The sequence below is a fragment of the Melospiza georgiana genome, chromosome 2 (genome assembly GCF_028018845.1).
Source record: "Melospiza georgiana isolate bMelGeo1 chromosome 2, bMelGeo1.pri, whole genome shotgun sequence".
Classification (NCBI taxonomy): domain Eukaryota; kingdom Metazoa; phylum Chordata; class Aves; order Passeriformes; family Passerellidae; genus Melospiza; species Melospiza georgiana.
The window spans coordinates 58,381,814-58,401,026 of NC_080431.1; the positions used below are offsets into that span (position 1 = coordinate 58,381,814).

General features: G+C 34.0%; 1 protein-coding gene across 4 annotated transcripts in view; it reads right to left on the reverse strand.

The window, feature by feature from the left end:
- NBEA (neurobeachin) overlaps positions 1–19,213 on the reverse strand; it is a 452,410-nt gene that overhangs the window by 272,427 nt on the left and 160,770 nt on the right. For all 4 annotated transcript variants that reach the window (XM_058019299.1, XM_058019300.1, XM_058019298.1 and 1 more), the window contains one exon: positions 7,985–8,423. In XM_058019299.1, the coding sequence (XP_057875282.1) occupies positions 7,985–8,423 (439 nt within the window). The remainder of the gene's footprint in view (positions 1–7,984; positions 8,424–19,213) is intronic.

Consider the following 19,213-nt stretch of genomic DNA (forward strand, 5'->3'; position numbering starts at 1 on the left):
TTCCCAATGATGTAGTCAGCAAAGACTTAGTAGTAATTGTCTGCAGCAACTGATTTTAATTCTGTATTCCTTGGGTGGTTTTCAATCCTAAATATACCTGTGGCTCCTAATCACTGTTCCATTACTCCGAGTGTCCTTTACCAATTTTAAACCTGAGCCCAAAGTCATCGTAATTCATATCATGCTTAAGATGAGTGTTGTTGATTCAACCCACATACTACTTATGCATTGCTGGTTCATTAAATAACCTCAGCAAATAGCTACAGGATTCTTCTGGGGTTTAGAAATTTGCATGAAATAACTAGATAGAAAATAATACCATTAATGCATTGAAATGCAAAAAGAGAAAATGGAAATTAAAAAAACCCCATCACTTTCTCAAATTGACTTTACTTAAATATTGAGCTACACAGTGCAGGTGACACACGAATTATGCAGCTCTATATTTTCTCTTTCTCTGCAATTCACATTCTGTATCTCTTCTCTATTTTAAAATTTAAAGGCTTTCCAACTTAATCACTGTGGTCAACGTAAAGGTCAGAGATAAGCCTTCAATACTGGATGTCTTGGGCTACCTATCTGAGCAGCAGCAATTAAATTAGAATCACTTTACTCTCCTGTGGGATATGTGAAACCTCTTAAGGCTGAATTAATATTCTTGCTCCTCCTCTCCTCCCCCGCAGCAGCAGAAAGCGTGAGGATTTTTCAAGTATTCTTCAAAAGGCAGCACAGACTTCAGGCAAGTATTTCATAGAATTGCTCTGTGTCAAACAGAGGTTTTACACAACTTCAGAGGTTTCAGAAGAAATCACATTAGAAAGTGGGTGGCAATTTGTCTGCTATATTACACACTACCTTGTTCCTCCTACAGCTAGATTAACTTAATCTCTGAAAAGAAAGCTTAATATTCCTTCTCTAAGATTTATTTATATTGGCCATATCTCTGTACTTATCTACTCCTCTATGAAACATTTATATTGTTGATTACACTCTGTTCTTTCCAATTTCACCCCCAGACTTGATCTGAGCCTGCAATGTTACTATGTACTAACAATGCATTCTGAATCCTACCTTAAAAAAACCTTCAATTAGGCTGACTGCATTAAGATAAGATACATCTGATACCTGATAAGAAGGAAAGGTTTAACTCAGAGTATAAAGCCATGGAGGAAAAAAAAGGGATTAAAAATTTGTGAAGTTTACACATGAATTGTAGAAGACAAATGGAAGGTTCACAGAAGGATGTAATTGTTGGGGCTGATGCAAATGAAATATTAGTGCTGAATATTCCATGTATTATGGATTATGTCAATCATTTGATTCCACACATGCACCAAAACCTCCAAATCTCAAGGTACATTAAATGATCCTAATCTACTAAACAAAAATTGCTTTTTTCTAACTAGAAGAAAGTAAATCATCTCAGGTGAGGTTTTAGGGCAATGCCATTAAGATTATTGATTCTTAGTCTTGGATCAAGCAGAGGAGCAAGTATTTATTCACAAAGAAATTCCATCCTTTGCATCCAGGATAAATTACTTGAAGCATCTAAAATGATCTAAAATACTGACAGCAAACAAGGAAAACACTAAAAGATAAAAAAAGCTAATTATCAGGAAAGATTAATGGTCTTGGCTAAACAGAGAAATGGGAAATACTGGAAGTTTAATAAGTTTGAAGAAAGTGAATAAAATCTAAGTGAACATGTTATGTATTAAATGTCAGGAGCATCATCAAATATAGAAAAAAAACTCAAAGAAACAAGCAATATGAGGTATAGATAAATATGGGTGAGGAACCTAATCCTTTATAAATACTGAAAAAAAGGGGGGAAAAAAAGAAAGGCTAAAAAGCTACAATCAGTCCTGTAAAAGAAGGCAGATAGGGATAAACAGCAAGACAAGAACGCAGTTCAATTTTCATCTATATAGTCAGTGAATTATATCAGAGAGTAGGGAGATGCTGGTTTCTCCTCATCAACTTCAGGCCAGATATACCTACAGTTCCATGTATATTAATATGAAAAGGTTCATATTACACAGGTGATAAGAAGTGTTTTGAAAGAGCTACCTGTGTATAGATTGCTACATGATAGATATGGGAAATATGATTACAACTCGGTGAAAATAAATTGAAATATGATTACAACTCGGTGAAAATAATTGGGTTGATATACCCAATTTTGGTTGACTTGAACCTATTCATAAACTTAGAATGACTTTTTTTCCTAAACAAACAGCTGATGTGGCAATGAGATTTCCCTTTCTCTTGTATTATATTTACTAAATGAGTGACTAAGGCACTCTCTAGGAATACAGACAATGCAACTTCAGCCCTCTTCCCTACAGGATCTGAAACCCTAACTCATTCTCTGGAGTGTATTTTTACTGCTACCTTAGAAAAATATATTCTACAGAAGCTGTCAAATATTTTATTTGGACCAGTCTCCATTGCACAAAGATAATGAAAATTACCTTGAGTGAACTGGAACCAGATGAGTCCTTTAATTCCCACACTACTGATTAAGTTTTTCATTCATCTGTTGACATGCTATTGTGACACCCAAAGTAATGGGGAATACAGTGCCTAAGAACAGACAGCACCTCTACCTGTCCCTTCTTGATTCATGGGAAAGTTGCTCTATTTTTCTTCAATTATTTGTAATCAACTTTAAAAAGCAACCATTTTTGTTGGGAGAAGACTAAAAGGGATTTATCCATGACAAATTTTTAATAAGATTTCAGGAAAATCAAATCTGTTTTTCAGCAATCATCATTTGGAGACTAATGACTCTAACAGGAATATGGCCTCCTATTTAAAGGACTTAGTAGACCACTGCATACTAATGATCTCCCAAAGGTAGGACATCATACAACAGATAGACATTGCACCTCTCTATTTGAACCTTCAGTGCATCTTCTCTCACAGTTATCTTTTCCCATTCTATCAGTTAATTATAAAATTTTTAAAAAAGGAAAAAAAAGAGAAAAACCCACCCCACCACTGTATTCTAGCAAAACACATAGATTGCCTGAATAATCCTTCTCAACATAGCATACCTACATAAAATATTCATATTTTTGAAGACCACCTGTCTCAGTATTAATGGGAAGGACATGTACGAGACCTGACTGGATCTCACAAGTTGTCCACCTTTTCTAGAACCTTTAAAACTGACCCCAAGGTCCTTCTGTCAGGGGAATAAAGAAAAACACTGCAAAAATAAAAACTAAAGTACTTCAAAGATGTGTTCTCCAAAATATTCTCAAATATGTTCCTCAAGATTTCACCAAACATGTAAACTAAGAAAACCCATAATTTTTCAGTTTGTGAAATTAAAATGGATTAAAAGGGAATCACATCTTTAATAGCAGCAAAAAAACCTGATCTTTTAATTTCTAGGAACTCAAGATTTCCTTATACAAGCATTCTTCCCATTGAAATAATTCTAAAACCAGAAAATATATGTAAATTACCTCAGTTGGAAAAAATAATGAATGAGACACAAAGCCACAAGCACTCCTCATAACCACAATTTCAATAATAGCACCCTTGTGAGAAATTTCTTCTAGAAAAAAGTAGAGAGTGAAGGGTAAGCTTCAAAATACAATATTGAGTAGAATCACAAATTCAAAAACCATGACTTAGGTTGCATCTAGTGGGACCAATGCAAATCGACCAAAAAAAAAGAAAAAAAGAAACAAGAAATCCCCAAACCCTAAAAATCAATAAGATGGACTGAATTTTGTCAGACAGAAGATAAGAAGGCACAAAAGAATTATTGGTGAGTTATGCTCCATTAGTCACAAATCTAGGTGAAATCACTCTTTGTGTTTGCTTCTAAAAATGTCAACCTGGATGCCATTTTCAAGAAATTCAGTCTGACGTTAAAAGACATGTCATAACTTTGAGGATCCAGGCTCTAGTGTCCCAGAAATCTGTTTATATAGCTCATAATGTAATTACAGCTACCTTAAGACAGATGAGGCAGAAGGCAGCAATATATTGAAAACTAATTGAAAAATGCAGTTGTCCAGAAGCACTTGTGGGGAAGAGGTCTCTGAAAAGCTGCTCAAAGCTTCAGAGTTTGAAGTGAAATTTTTGATGTTGTCACTCTCAATCTATTGAAGAGCTGACAGACAATCAAACCCGTCTGGCTGCCTGGCAGCTCATTTTGCTGGCAGGTGGCAAACAATTAGACACACCAATTTGTGCCTCCTGATGACATTAAAGCATGAAACTAAGTTGTATGCAGGGCCTAGTGATTTGTGTGAAAGCATTTCAAAAATAATACTCTTTGCCGTGGCAACTCATTTCAGACTGCCACCTCCCATTACAGCTTTGAGTGGTGAAGACGACAGACTTGAGTTACGTGCGGCGCAAGGCCGCTTCTGTTCAATCCGTCATCAGCGCCCCCCGAGACCTCAATCCCCTCCTTTCATCAATATCACCTCATCATTTACATTTGATAGCACTTGAACTGCTGCATACATTAGCTACACACAGCTCCCATTTGATAAAACATGCTGGGCACTTTTTCTGCTTTTATGTTTCATTTACGACTGCGCAAATTCCACGGGAGAATACGCGGTAGCCTCGTACAAAATTACTCTTACGGACACATTATCAATGTACAATTAAAAGAACATGCAGAGTAAAACACATCATATTAAATGCTAAAATATAGTTCTCAATTTCAATTCTATTTACAGGAGTTTACTTTACATGGTGTTTACCCTTCATCTATGGTCATAATTCAAGAAAATTACCTCAACTATTCTTTTGCTAGGCACTCAGACATCCAAATCAAAAAAAAACAAAAAAAACCCAAAAAAAACCAACCAAAAAAAAAAATATTGCTTCAAAAGGACTAAGAATATCTTCAGATTAATGTGAAAAACACATTCTTCTAACCTAGATCTGGTTATAAATATGGAATCACTGTGCTTGTTTTGTAAAACCTGAAACAAATACAACCTGACAAAACAATACACTCCATTGCTCATGGTTCTCCTCAGGGAAAATAAAAATGACCAACAGCCACGCTTCTCAGTGAAGTACCAAAAGCTGCATAAACTACAGCAACACAAGATCCTACAGAAATAGGGTTTACAGGCATAGTTTTAGCTTAAAAAAAAACTTGCAAACATTTTATCTCATTTAAGTGTTATTTCATTTACATGAACAAGTATGTAAGGACAATCCTACTGTAATTTCTTTCAGTTTTTCAACAGTTATTGGGATACTACAGGAGATAAAATGTTCCAAAATCACCACTAGGTAAAATTCATGCTGCTTTGTCAATTAATACTTAAATTTGTTCAGTTATTACTTCAATATACTATTCAAAGTTTTTTCCCCCTAACCCTTGTTTCATCCCCAGTGAAAAGTTTCAGGATCAGGATCTGAATCTGCTCCGCGTTCATAATTTCCATTGCCATCTACGTTTGCCTCCAAAGATTGTCAGAGTGGTCAAGTAAGTACTCTGGAAATATGAAAAATCTGCACAGAGGAATACTTGCTTGAACAATGGGCATCATTCAATAATGCAGCCATGGAGCAGAACTAGTCAGTTGAGGTCTAAGTTGATGGGCTAAGAACATCTGCATTTTCATCAAGACTGTCATAGTTCAAAAATATTTGTTTAGTTGGATAAAAGAATGTAATATTCCCAATCTGCTGGACATGCCTGCACGCGTAATTTTTCCCTTCAGAGTTGTTGGTTACACTAAAAATCATCATCTACCTCACTCACCAAAATCAGACAGCAGGGTCATTTATTTAAGCCAAAAAAAAAAAAAAAACCCACCAAAAATGATGTAAAGTGAATTCTTTTGCTTAAACTTCACCCATTACCACTTTTTTTTTCCTCTGAAGAAGTGAATGATTCCAAAGGCTGAATGTACAATGTATGCCACCAAGATACAACACGGCAGTGCACTTTTTACAGACAATCATCAAATCTGGTTGGCAGGGTAACAGGCCAGGGAAAAAACAAACCACTAAACTCATTAGCTGCTAAACTTATTAAGTACGAAATATCTATCAAAACTTTTAAGTTCTGAACATGAGGCACCTCTTAATAATTCTATATTATCTTCAACTAATGATGTTCAAAAGGTATAAGCAGTCACATTGTTGCAAGAACAATTAAATGGAGGTGCTCGCATTAAACAAAGGTTATGGCCAACTGACTGCAGGCCCTTGGAGTTTTAAATGCTTTTTTATAGAGCTATAATTTAAAAATGCACACTAAAATTCATGTCTTCAATCACCTTTATGTCAAGTTTCCTCTAACAATGACAAAGACATCTCATAAGATGATATGCTCCTTTTTAATTTAGGTGTCTGGCATTTTGTGAATCAACCACTGCTCTCTGAATGAAATATTTTTCTTATTAACCCAGGTCAAAATTCAGATAAAGTAACATTTTTGCTGTTTACAGTTAAGGTGTGGATATTTCTACATGTAGCATGATGTTTTATACTGCTTAATGTACAAGCATGAATTCTGGAATATAGTGGTTCATCAGAGAGGAAAAGGAAAAAATCTTAACAGTATAGGAAGAAACAAATATTTTTCACTCCATATTGAAATCAATCTAAAAAAAATATGCAGATTGATGAACTAAAAAAAAAAAATCTTAATGAAAAAAGCTCTTAAATGAGCTTTCTCTAGAGAAGTCTTAAAACCTAAAATATTATTTAAGACCTAAAATTTTAGAAAGGGATATATTCATTACCTCTAAAGAATATTTCACTTTTCATGTCTTGATAAAATTATCTTTCTTACAACAGACACTATCTAATTGTTAATCGAATATTTCAGAAAAGAAGTATTTATATATATAGAGACAAGACATCAAATTTTTTTATGGACCTTATAATGGAAAAGTACTTCACTTTTTTCTAAAATTCTGACATATCTTCTTGAACTTTGCTGTTTATGTTATGTTGAAAACAGTGAATATTATTTTTCTTAAGACTCAGGGAAGATATTTATTATATTTTGCAAATTTTCTGTAAATATAGGATTTTTTCCACATAAATCACAATATAACTCTTTTCTGCCTTATTTTTTATCTCCTTCAGTGTTTTACTTGCCTGAAATTTACCTGTACCTGCCTGATAAACTTATATACTTTTAAATTTAAAAGACGTGTTTAATTGTCTTTAAGCCTTGATTCAATTTTTAACATTTTAAAAATATTTTTATGAAGAAACTGAATGGATCTAAAATGCAATCACATAAACACTCACAAGACTTAGGTCTAAAATCACAATGAATGGGACTACACTCCTGGAAGGATGATGAGAATTCCAAAAGAGCTCAATCTCTATGTTCAGGATGACTGAGAGGGACTGGACATTTAAAGGCAAGTATATTCATGAGAAAACAGGAAGATACAGCCCAAGAAAAAACAACAACAACTAAGGACTCTTTGTGGAAATATTTGTGAATTTAGTTTTAAGCACTAACTTCTGAAGTTTAACAGCTTCTGTTGTTAAGACCTAAAAGGAAACTGGTTTCCACCATGACCAAGCCGACAATTTGCCATGGTCAAAGCATTTCAGTACCAGAAAACAGTTCAATGATGGATCCAATTAAGATTTAAGCCTTTGAAAGAATATTCTACTGAATTTCTGCACAATCTGTTCTGTATCAGCAGATATTGCCCCTCCTCCTCCTCCTCACTAAAATAGCGTCTTAAAGAAAAAAAGATTTTATAGCACATATATTTCTTTGCAAGAGGCTTGTTTTCCAAGTAGTTAATAGAGTTTTATTCACTGCTAACAAAGAAGAATAAGGTGAATTACTTTTGTCTATACTGTGTGGTGTTGGTAATGCAGAAAGGGAGACACAGTGCTGTTTTTTTTAACAAGCTATAATACCAACCAATAGTAGAATGACCTTCTTGAAGAAATAAAAGCCCTTCAAACTTCTGAGTTACATCAATATCAAACAATGAGCCCAACCATATACCTGTCAAATGAGTGAAACTGCATGGGAAGTATAGCCTGAGCTTCTCTCTTCAGTGCAGGGTCTGGGTAAGGGATCGGATCTGGGCCACATTCTGCGATTTCAACAGGGGCTGCCACAAGACTTTTCAGTATTTCTTTGACATTTATTCCTTTACTTTGGCTGATACTGGATATTGATGATGCAGGTTTCAGAATTTCACTGGGGCTTTCTGTTAAGCTCTCCTGAGATTTCTTCACTTCTGAAGACAAAGTAGACAACAGCTCACTCATAGCATCAGGACCTGTGCTGGTCTCCAAGTCTGTCCCATTCAAAATATTGGGCATCTGTTCATCTCCAATTCCAGAATCTGTATGAGGAATAGAACTTTCCAGCTGAATATCTTCAACCGGTGTTGGTGTTTCTTTGTCTTTGATATTTTCTGGAAACACAGTTGGTGTCTCTGCAGCAAAATAGAGATTATGAACAAAATTTAGTTTGATATTTTCCCATAAAATATGATCATAAGGTTTTATATGACAGAAACATGTTAGGCAACAAATAACGGTATTTTAAACCTTGAAAACTCATTCTACATACAAAATATTTTACCTCCAGCAGCTGTTTGGCATATAGACAGACTTGGAAGAGGGAGCCCAAAATTGCATTATACAAACTCAGTGACATTTAGAAACTACAGGCCACTACTCACGCAGTAATCAAACAGCAAAATACTGCCAGCAAAAACAACACTAAAAATTATAAGCTATCAACTGCAGAACTCTATGATCCTTGAGCCTACTAGAAAGGAAAATTGCAATCACTTATGCTTTTGGATTACTTTAAAATTTACTCTTGTATTGCTGTCATCAAATATTAAGTTTGCATTCAAAAGAAATCTTCTAGACCACTTTTTGCTTTGTGTTTTGTTTAAAATGTGTATTACACACATTTCTACACATATCATTGCACTGAATACAGATTAATTTATACATGAAGGAAAACAACAAAAGTTATTATTTATTTTTTAGATTACTCTTCTTTTCCCACAAAAGGTAAAATTATGTCATTCAGGAACAATTAATGAACAAAATAAATACAGCTTCATAGAGAAAGGCAAGTGAAATCTGTTGAGTTTGGAACATTTCCAGATTGAAAAGGATTCTACAGCATCTTGTAACCGAGAAGACCACACCTCTAATAATTACTTCAGTGAAACAGACACAAAATCTTTATTAAATAAGAATAATTTGCTATGCTTAGACAAAAGTCAGCTAGAGTTGTGAGTAACTTGTATCCTAATTTTGGTTAGAGAACGACAAATTGGGCTATTTTTATTGACAAAATGTTTTCCTAGTTTATTTTAAAACTACATTTTCATTAAATTACTTGTCTTGATTACAAAATTTAGCAGTTTCTATGTATGAAATAAGAATACTTTTTTAATGGCTCTGATACAGTGGTTTAGATATTATGGGTAATATTTTATGGCGTATTTAAATGAAGCTCATTTACCAAAAAATGTGCATCAAAAATGTAACTTTAATAACAATCTCATATCTAACTATTGATTTTCTGTTACAGTCAGGTAAAAAATACCTATTTAGCATATGGGCATAAGTGTGGGTACATACATGTATACATAAAAAAAAATCTGTAAGAGATTATTTTTGTGCTTGAACTAATGGTCATGTAAACATTTTCATACGTACAAGTAATAAGAAAGAAGAGGCTTTTAAAAAGATGAAGCAGAATCACCCATTATAAAGGAGCATTGTTTTCTTCTTTTAACAGCCATAAACACTGAAGCCACTTCCTTCTTTTTCTCTTAAGTGCCTTAAATGCATCTTATCAAATAGATATCAGCTCTTCTTTGTGAAGCAGGAAGTAGAATCTGGATTTATGAGCTGCATCAAATGCATTTAGCATCTGCCAGGTCAGGAAGCAAAAAGATCCCTATCTACTTAGTACTGCCTATATTTGGCACAGAAAGACATCTGATCCACAGAATGATGCTAATGAATTTTCTGCTTGTCTCTTTAAACTCCATCCATACAAAGATAACACTTCTCAACTGAAGGGAAGATTAGTACTGGACAGGCAGTAAAGCAGGTTGTTGCCCATGAAATGTATGGTGAATAAAATGGCATAAGGCTCCATTATTATGCAAATGAAAGGAGGGCACAGAAAAGAGACTATGGTCCACTACATGGTGAAGTTAGGTTACACCCAACCTCAATTTCCATTAAGGTCAACAATGCTGAACAAAAAACCTGGTAGAAATACAGTTGTGGAGAGTCAACTAAACTACCTTGAGTAAACCAGAAGATTGATTTTAACACATTAAAAGCTGTTGTAATGAACTGACTCAGCCAATTTGGAACGAAATATCCATGATATTACTGGTCTAGTAGCAGGCTCTCTTGCCAAGCAGATGACTGGAGACAGTAACATATCACTGAAGAAAACCATCCAAGTTTTCTCTTTTTAAGAGATAGGAAAAAAATTATCAGGACAACTGCAAACCTTCAATAAAAAACAAGATTTCAGGATTTATTATGGAGTAATGAATAGTAATGGAATGCAGTGAGATAAATTTAAAAAATGGCTTTCTAAAATGAGCTTTTTTAATACTTATTGTTCAGAGAAAGTAAGGGTCAATATAGTAAATTCAGTAAAGCTGGGGTTGTCACAACACATTGAAATTTAGTCATGAGACGCTGGATATAATTAGAATGTGGGAAAAGAAACTGGCTAAGAAGGAGCCATCCATTACTTTCAAAAGAAAAGAAAAGCCTATAACATTGATAAAAACTACCATGGGAGCTATTTTGTTTAAATATTTTGAATAAAGGTTTCAGGTAAAAACATTGTGGCTAAAATTGCTGTTGACAAAATTACAAGGTACGACTGATGGTCACAGAAGCACGATTGTAAGAAGGCATTATGGCAGAACTGCAAATTACGTTTAATAGTGAAAAGCTCTGTATCTAGTGAACATCACAGAGCTTCCCATTATAACTGGAATTCATCTTTGGTAAATTACTGAAAAGAAGGATTTGGATACATGAATTAGTGGGTAATTATTTAGTTGCTGATAAAAAAAAAATCACAGAAAAGGCAAATGTAGCTCCAAACTTTTTTGAATATTTTGCAACAGCTAAGCATTAAGAGCATTAGAGGAGGCTCTGGAATGATTAATTATGGAATACTGTGTACGCCTTCATATTTGAGAAATGTGGAAGTGCCACTATGGAGGTACTTAGCAATCTGCTGTTGCAGAACAGAATTTGGCTGACATAGTCCGGCCAAACTAATACTGAGAAGTTATACAACAGCTATCACAAGCTGTAGATGAAAATTAAAAAAAAGAAAAGACAAAAAAGGATTGCAGGCTTGGCACGAGAAAACCAGTGCAAACTCACCAAGAATAAATTTTAATTTGGCAAGTGAGAGTCATCAATACATAATTAAGGTTATGGAGAAGCTTTCCAATCAGCATAGCAAGTTAAACAAAAACAGGACTAATCTTGAGATGCTATAAATAGGACTGTACTTAATTAATACTTGCAAGTCAGCAGGTGACTTGCAAACCTTTGTTCCCAAATGAAAATAAAATGATGGGAGGCCTGCATCATTTGATGCTAAAAATGGAAGCAAAATTATATTTGTGGACATAAAATTTCAGTATGACACACTATAAAGTACATAACACTAATTGAAAGGGTTTAGGGCAAAAATATCAAAGGAAGTTATTCTAAATTCAGGCAACTGTAGGAATATTTGATTTAGATAAAAATCAGATTTGTATCTTTACTTTTTTTGCTGTGTGTATCTTCAATACCTAATACAAATATGCTACACTAAGCCAATTCAGCTCAGTCTGACTTATCATTATGAATAACAGTATCTAGAAACTACTAAGTGGAGTGCATTAACTCTCACTTTTAAAACATCAAACAAGCTAAATGAATAAGGGTTTAAAAGGTTCAATTTACATTTTGTGCCCTAACAAAAAATAACTTAAGAACTGATAAGACTTAACTACTTTTCAGGTAAGAATCCTAGCAAATTAGGATGTGTAAAATCCACATAAATATGTGTGAAAAGATGTATTATAAGACCTTCTTGATCAGCATTATTATTATTATTATTACTAGTATTACTTTAGGTGAATGGTAAACTTCTTAGCATAGGTCACAAAACCTGACCAGTTTTAGTTATAAAACTGGATATTTTTAAGTTCTGTTCCATATTTTTTACACCATGTCTTAGCCCTTCTGTTGCCTTCTGAATGCAGAAATAAAAACTGATTCATAAAGTGATTTAGAAAAATCTTAAACCAGAAACATCTATTATTTTATAAAAATCCTAAATACTTAAAGCAACTTAGCAATATGGTAAACATGAACAGAAGCAAAGCCACAACTGATTGCATCTCTCCACGTTCTAACACTGTGACAGAAAGACACTAAATTTTCAGCAAACCTCATCAGTTTTCTGCAGCACAAGGCCATGTCAGTAGACAAAGCAGAATCATTACTAGATCTAGTGATCTTAACCCTGTCAGAAACAGGCAGTTGGAAGCCAGATGCCTCCTTCTTACTGTTTTTCATTCTAACTAATGAGTTCATCTACTACATTATGGGAAAAATATGGGCCTAAGTTAACTAAATGACATATTGTATATCTGGTGACCTCATCTGTCACGCTCCTTCCCTAAAATATCTTGTTTGCTTGTGATTTATGAAGTGTATTGTAATTGTTTTAACCTACTGAGTTATCTAAATAGCTCTTGCACTGCCTCCATATGGCTAAAAAATACAACTCACACTCCCCTTATTTATTAACCTAATAATGAGCCGTTTCATATGTAAGGCAAATACATAGTTTTGTCATTATAAAAAAATGATGATACAAATCACACTTTTAATATTTACTTTAAAAAGATGGAAAAAATAAAGTATATTTTTCTGTGATCTTCCTGTCTCTTTCATAGCGTTAAACCTTCCTACTAGAGAAAAATGTGCTGACATTTTTCAAAAGTAAGATAAACGAAAATTATTTTTTAAATTGCTTACAATATGGCTGAAAAAATATTAGGAAGCAATACTATCCCAAATAATTGTCAAATTTCTACTGTAAACAATAGAGAAACATTTGGCAGAGGAAGGGTTTGGTCAACCTTGATATAGGACTTGCTACCACCTTTTTCTGCATTTGCACTGAAAAAATTGATGAGTTGTTTTCTGCATGGCTATCTTAAAGTGCTCGTGATAACCTTAATAGTTGCCTTTTATAAAGCCTTGCAAGTTTTCTACAAACTTCTAGAAACAGCACCCTACAAGCTGAAAATGCCTTCATTCCAAGAAGGCAGGGATAGCTTCCTCCATAGGTGGAAGAGTCAACTAATCAATTTCTAAACTCAAGGCCATAAAGACAGATTGGAAAAATTCTCCCTTGCAACATCACTCAACTTATTTTCATGTGTAAGAAGCAGCATGATTAAAATGAGATGAGAAACTAAATATGGGAATAGAATCTAAGCATAATAAGGTACATTGAGAGAAGTAAGGAAGAATGAGCTTGCAATAGAAATGTCCCTGGAGGTCAAGGCACAACAGTGAGAAGAATTCATCTAAAAGAAGCATTAAGTTTGCAAGCTACTCTCTATCTGCTACTCAGGACTTTCTCTTCTCTTGACATTTCTATTTCCCTGTGAAAGTTTTAAATTTTTATCACAGTAAAAATTATCATTATAGTGACCTTGATCATGGCCCAACCATGTAGAATCTAGATGGTCTAGAATTTTGGCAGCTTGGCTGGTATTAATCTTCATGTAGCTATGCATTAATAGGCAAATTTGGTCATGTCCCACTAAAAGACTTCATGGAGTTCTGTTATTTCTGAGGCAAAGTAACATGAACAACACTCAGAGTAGAACTAATTTGCTGTTCTAAAATATTTTTAAACAAGCTTCTTTTAAATTTTATTAATAAAATGTGAGGGAAAAGAGCCTGGCTGAGGGCTACAATTTTCCATTCTTTCACTATCAGTCTGTTATCTACGAAAAAAAATTGATAAATGCAGCCTGAATTTAACCTGCATCTGTATTTAGGCAATATATTTATCCAAGTTTCTGAAATTCCTGCCAGACCAAACACTGTCCCTTTCCTTGCGCAAGGACAGCAATTGCACAGATTCAGCTGTCTGACAGCATGCTGCTCCATGTGCACACAAAGAGGTGGAAGCAGAGCACATGCCATGGCAGCCTCTGGCTGGCAAGAGGAAAAGCCACAAGCAGGATACCTCAGGGCTCTGATATGTGTGGCTGAGGGCAGAAGGAACACAGCTGAAAATGAGGGGACTGAGGAAAGTCAGATAGGAAATGCTCTGGGGTGGATTGGCAATTGGAAGGGCATAGATTTTGGTACAGGAAATTTAAGACAGAAGGTTGGGAATTTTCCTTGTAGCCAGAGTGGATTTGTGAGGAGAAGGGATGTAGCTGTCAACCAGGAAAAGCAGAGAGGCACTGAGATGGGAGAGGATCAGAGCCAGAGAGACTTAGGGTGGGGAAATCAAGATTGGGAAGTGATTGAAAAGTTATCATCAGCCTCTGTTCACAGCTGGACGTGCATGAGTGCACATCTTCTCTTTTTGCTCTCTGGGAATTTCTTCTATGTGCTCAAATTCCTCATAAGCCTCATTTGTTTCTTTCCCTGCAGTCATTAAAGCAGGCCATCCCTACCTTGACCACAGAAAGGACACTGAAAGAGCCGTTTAAAACAGAACAACTTCTTGATCTGTTTAGGCAGTCTTTAATCGATGTCTTAATTCTTCTTTACTACTCAAAGGTCTTGCACTCAGTGTTTGATGGATAAGACATCAGTCTGATTGATTACCTGGCTGCCAAACAAAATGTCTTAAGCCAAAGCATTACCAAGATATTAACTAAAAGACATGAAGAAGATACAATAAAAATAAGAAAATGAGAAGTCCTAAGAGAAATGTTAGCTTTAGAGTAAACCAGGTATTTACATTTTGAAACAAAACCCAGATGGAAATTAGGAATAATATAGTAATTTGCTTTTTTCCCTAGGTGAATTTCCCTAGTTTTTTCTGTTTATATTTTTAGTAATTTATTTTTTATTGTGTAAACTCATACCCACAAAATTAAAAAATAATTTTAGATACTTATGATAATATCTGTATTTCTGATGTATGCTGAGAAAGATGGTGGTTTTGTAATTAGACATTTCTTACAAATGAAATTTTTAAAAAGTCTCTCTCTGTAGGTTACAGCATCCAGCAATAAAAATTAACAGTGGAGCACAGAGAATATTCCATATAGACAAGGAAACATATTAAAACATTTTGGTTTAAGCACTACTTTTTAAAAAACTGAAAGTTTTTAAAAAAACTTTTAAAACTTCTGTAATTTGTACAAATAAATGGAAATAAAATAATTCCTATTACAACTGCTTCATGCATACATAACTACTGATCAATTAATAATAAAATATATGTGCAAACATTTCCTATGATGCCTTAAGTAGCTGGTAAAGGGCAATAAATAATAGATTAAGATGTATTACATTACTATCTCATGATCTTCAAATGTATGTCTTTTCAGATGTAGTTGGAATAAGGAGCATATGTTTCATCAGAAGAGCAGTATGATTATTTTAAGCAGCAGGCAGAAATTCAACATAATCAGAATTTTATGAGAATCATGATTATCACCCATGCTCCTTATAGCATTCTCCTTTCTTGAAAATATATACAACTACATTTTGAGTGGGATGGAGACATGAGTTTTGTCAGGACTTCCTGAGGCAAAGAATATTCTCACAGGCAGTGGAAATTTGTCCTTTAGTCCACTTTGTATACTCAGGCTGTTATCCTCATGCAAAATAGTTTGAAAATAGTCTGGAAATCTCTATGCTACTACATTAGAAATACAAACAACAGTGTAATTCCCTGAGTACTATATACCTAGGGGACCTGAAAAACTAGATACTTTACTCGTCTTCAGAGAGAAAACTGTTTCTGCAACATTTTAATATAGTTTGTTCTGTCAAGAAAAATAAATCAATAGCTTCCAGTCCATCTGCACCACATATCTTTAAGAAATCTATTAATTTACAGTGCTTTGGGAAAAATACAGGCAGAGATAGCAAGCAAGTGGAAAAGTCAATCAATTTTTCATAGAAGTTTCTGATAACCTATATACTGATTTGCTTCACACAATATATATAAGCTAAATATGGCACTGTTGCCATACTTTCATTTCTGAAACACTCATGAATAATGCAAATGAAAACATCAATTTTGAACTGAAAATATCTACTCATTATTTTGTTAATTTTAATTGTGTTCTCTGTAATTTACAGGAGGCCAGCTGAAGTGTAAAAAGGAAAAAAAAAAGATTCATATTTTCTACTGTTGGAGATGTGGAAACACTGTTGAAACGAATACTCCAATAAGCCTTCAAGGAAGAACAGCTTCAATAGCAACCAGAAGTGGAAAAACTAATTTCAAGTGATCCTGACCTCTACAGCTAAATCTACTTGAAGTTGGTAGCTATGATTTGAAAAGGTTACTCAGTTTTACATGGTAAGGTTTATTAGCTGTTGTTAACAGAAGATACCATGCTCCTCTATTCCTTCTCTTATTCTGATGGAAAGGTGTTTCTCTCTCAAAATATGTACTGATTACCCTCTATCTGGTAAAAGAAAAGGCTGCTCCTAGTTTTTGTGTCTCGAGTTCCACATCTTCCAGACATAACACATAACAGAGAACAAAATTCGTTCATAACAATTTTAGGAAAATATCCTTATCTAAGTGGAGAAATCAACAGAGAACAAACCAATATTTTCTAAGCTATTACAATTGCTCCCATTTCAGAAATGAAAATTTTGGCATTTTGTGCTAAGCTCACAAGGGTAGCTCTTGCTAACCGGTCAATGGAAATTAATGATGTCTTGACTAACACAGGTGTATCTATGAACATACGTGTAAAACAATTACAGATGTGGATGGGGATATTACTAAGACACATAATGTCATTATTAGATTAGGGGCCTGACATCAAAGAATTTGATTCCAGCTTTTGTCATAAACCAGTGTTTGTGTCTGGAGTTCAGTTATGCCATGTCACAGGAATCAGGATTGATCTGACCAAGACACATCAGCTGTGACAGCTGTAGTGAATGAAGAAAGATTGGCATTTCTAGTGACCAGCAGATCACAAATCAGGTCAGATGAACAGTACCCTAAATGTGCCCTAACCTCTCTTCACCTATTTTTAAGGGAGATGAAGATGACTAGCTGAAATATTGATTCACTACTAATATTTTCCAGAAATATGCACGACTGATGATTTTAAGACAAAATCCTGAAAATCCAGTACAGACGTTTTGGACAATCATTTTTAATGTTATTCTCATATTTACTAAATCTTCCTATTTAATTAAATTAATTAATTTTAAATTAGGAAGAAGCAAGTCTGCAGTATTTACTTTTGTAGGACTGTGTTTTTCAGACAACCTTCAGATTCAAGAGAAAAGTTCTGATCTGCCATTTCCCTTGAGACTCTGGTCATTAATTACTTCAAAGTGTAAAGTTATATGTGACCTAAATTGAAGAGAGAGACCTTTCTCTTAATTTTGCAAGACCTGCTTTGTCTGACTACACACTGACTAATTTAAAAGTACTGAAGACCCTTTAAAGTTATTGGAAACAAGGAGGAGAAACAAAAGCACTTTCGACAGACCTATGATGAGAGTAAATCTACAGATACAGATATATTTTTCTCTCCCTGTGGATCAGGCCAGAAGGAAAAATAAATACAGAGGTATAGAATGTTATAAAGAAATAAATTTTTTTGTTGTTAAGTGGTAGTCATGGACACTACTGTAATAGTTTTTACTTCCTGGGTGTGACCTTTTTCCTTCAAGCACCGTAAGATAACAGCTAGCTTATGAGCAATATCTGAATCATAGTAAAAGAAACATTATTTTGCCTTCTACAAACATTTTAAGTAAGGGTAGAGTATATTTCCCTGCAAAATATATTTTAAGGTCTTTTATTTCAATGCTACTATTTATTTATATCCAGTAATATCAGTAAAGAAGGCAAAGTTTAATATTTTTTATGATGATAATGAAAGAGTTTCATATCAAATAAAATGATGTTAAAATTCTTATAACTCAAACTTGACAGCAGCTGTAGTTTCTCATAGGAAGCATTTGCTGATCACATACTGTAATGTACTTGAGACAAGTAGGGTCTCACACAGATTGAAATAGATTTTAACTAAAGATATTGCCCCGCACAATGGAAAAAAATAAAAAAAGTAAGAATTTCACTAAGAACAAAATAATTATCTCAAATACTGGTAATATACCTAATTCTATCTTACCCTTTCCCTGGTAAGATTCCTGGTCAGATAATTAGATTCTACTAAAAAAGGAGAAATGGTTGTCTTTTAAGGAGTCAACTCCTCTTCCTGAATTAAAGAGCACTTTTCTTGTACAGTTCTAACTATTATGATACTACTTGCTTGGTAAACAAAGAAAAAGTTCTTTATGTCTATCCAGTGTCATATAGAATGAATAAAATATATCTTCACTTCCAGGTAGCAACCAAATTTCTATTAATTTTCAATAAGTAGGACTTTCATTTAAAAATGCGTTGTTAATTTTAAAAGCTTCATTAAATCACTTTGTATTAAGTAAAAATAACTTAAAATTTAAAATCATATTAAAAATGAAATTTGCTGCCAATGTCTGAAAGCAACTCGGGTCACTGAAAAAAACCCAATTGGCTTACCCACTGGAATGAAAGATTCTTTTGAAATGACAAATATGTTTTGACTTCTGGCCATTACTGACAGCACTTGCAATTTTTTTTTTCATGTAACTTTTTATTGATGTTCAAAACTGAGGAACTGTGTTCAAAATATAAAAAGTGGAATTGTTTTTCCTCCAATGGGTAAAGCTGTAAAGAGTATGAGACTGTGAAACCGTCTGAGACATCAGACAGTTAAAAAACCCTTAAGGATCTGATGATATCAACAAATAAAATAATTAACCACAGATAACATTTCCTTTACTGAATTATTTATTTCTAAAGCCAAACCACTTTTCTTTCTAACCTGCTCACACTTTTAATGTAGCTCTATTCAACTATTTCAAAACCAAAGCTATTTTACTTGAACTTGAGGTAAAACAAATGCAATAGATAATAATA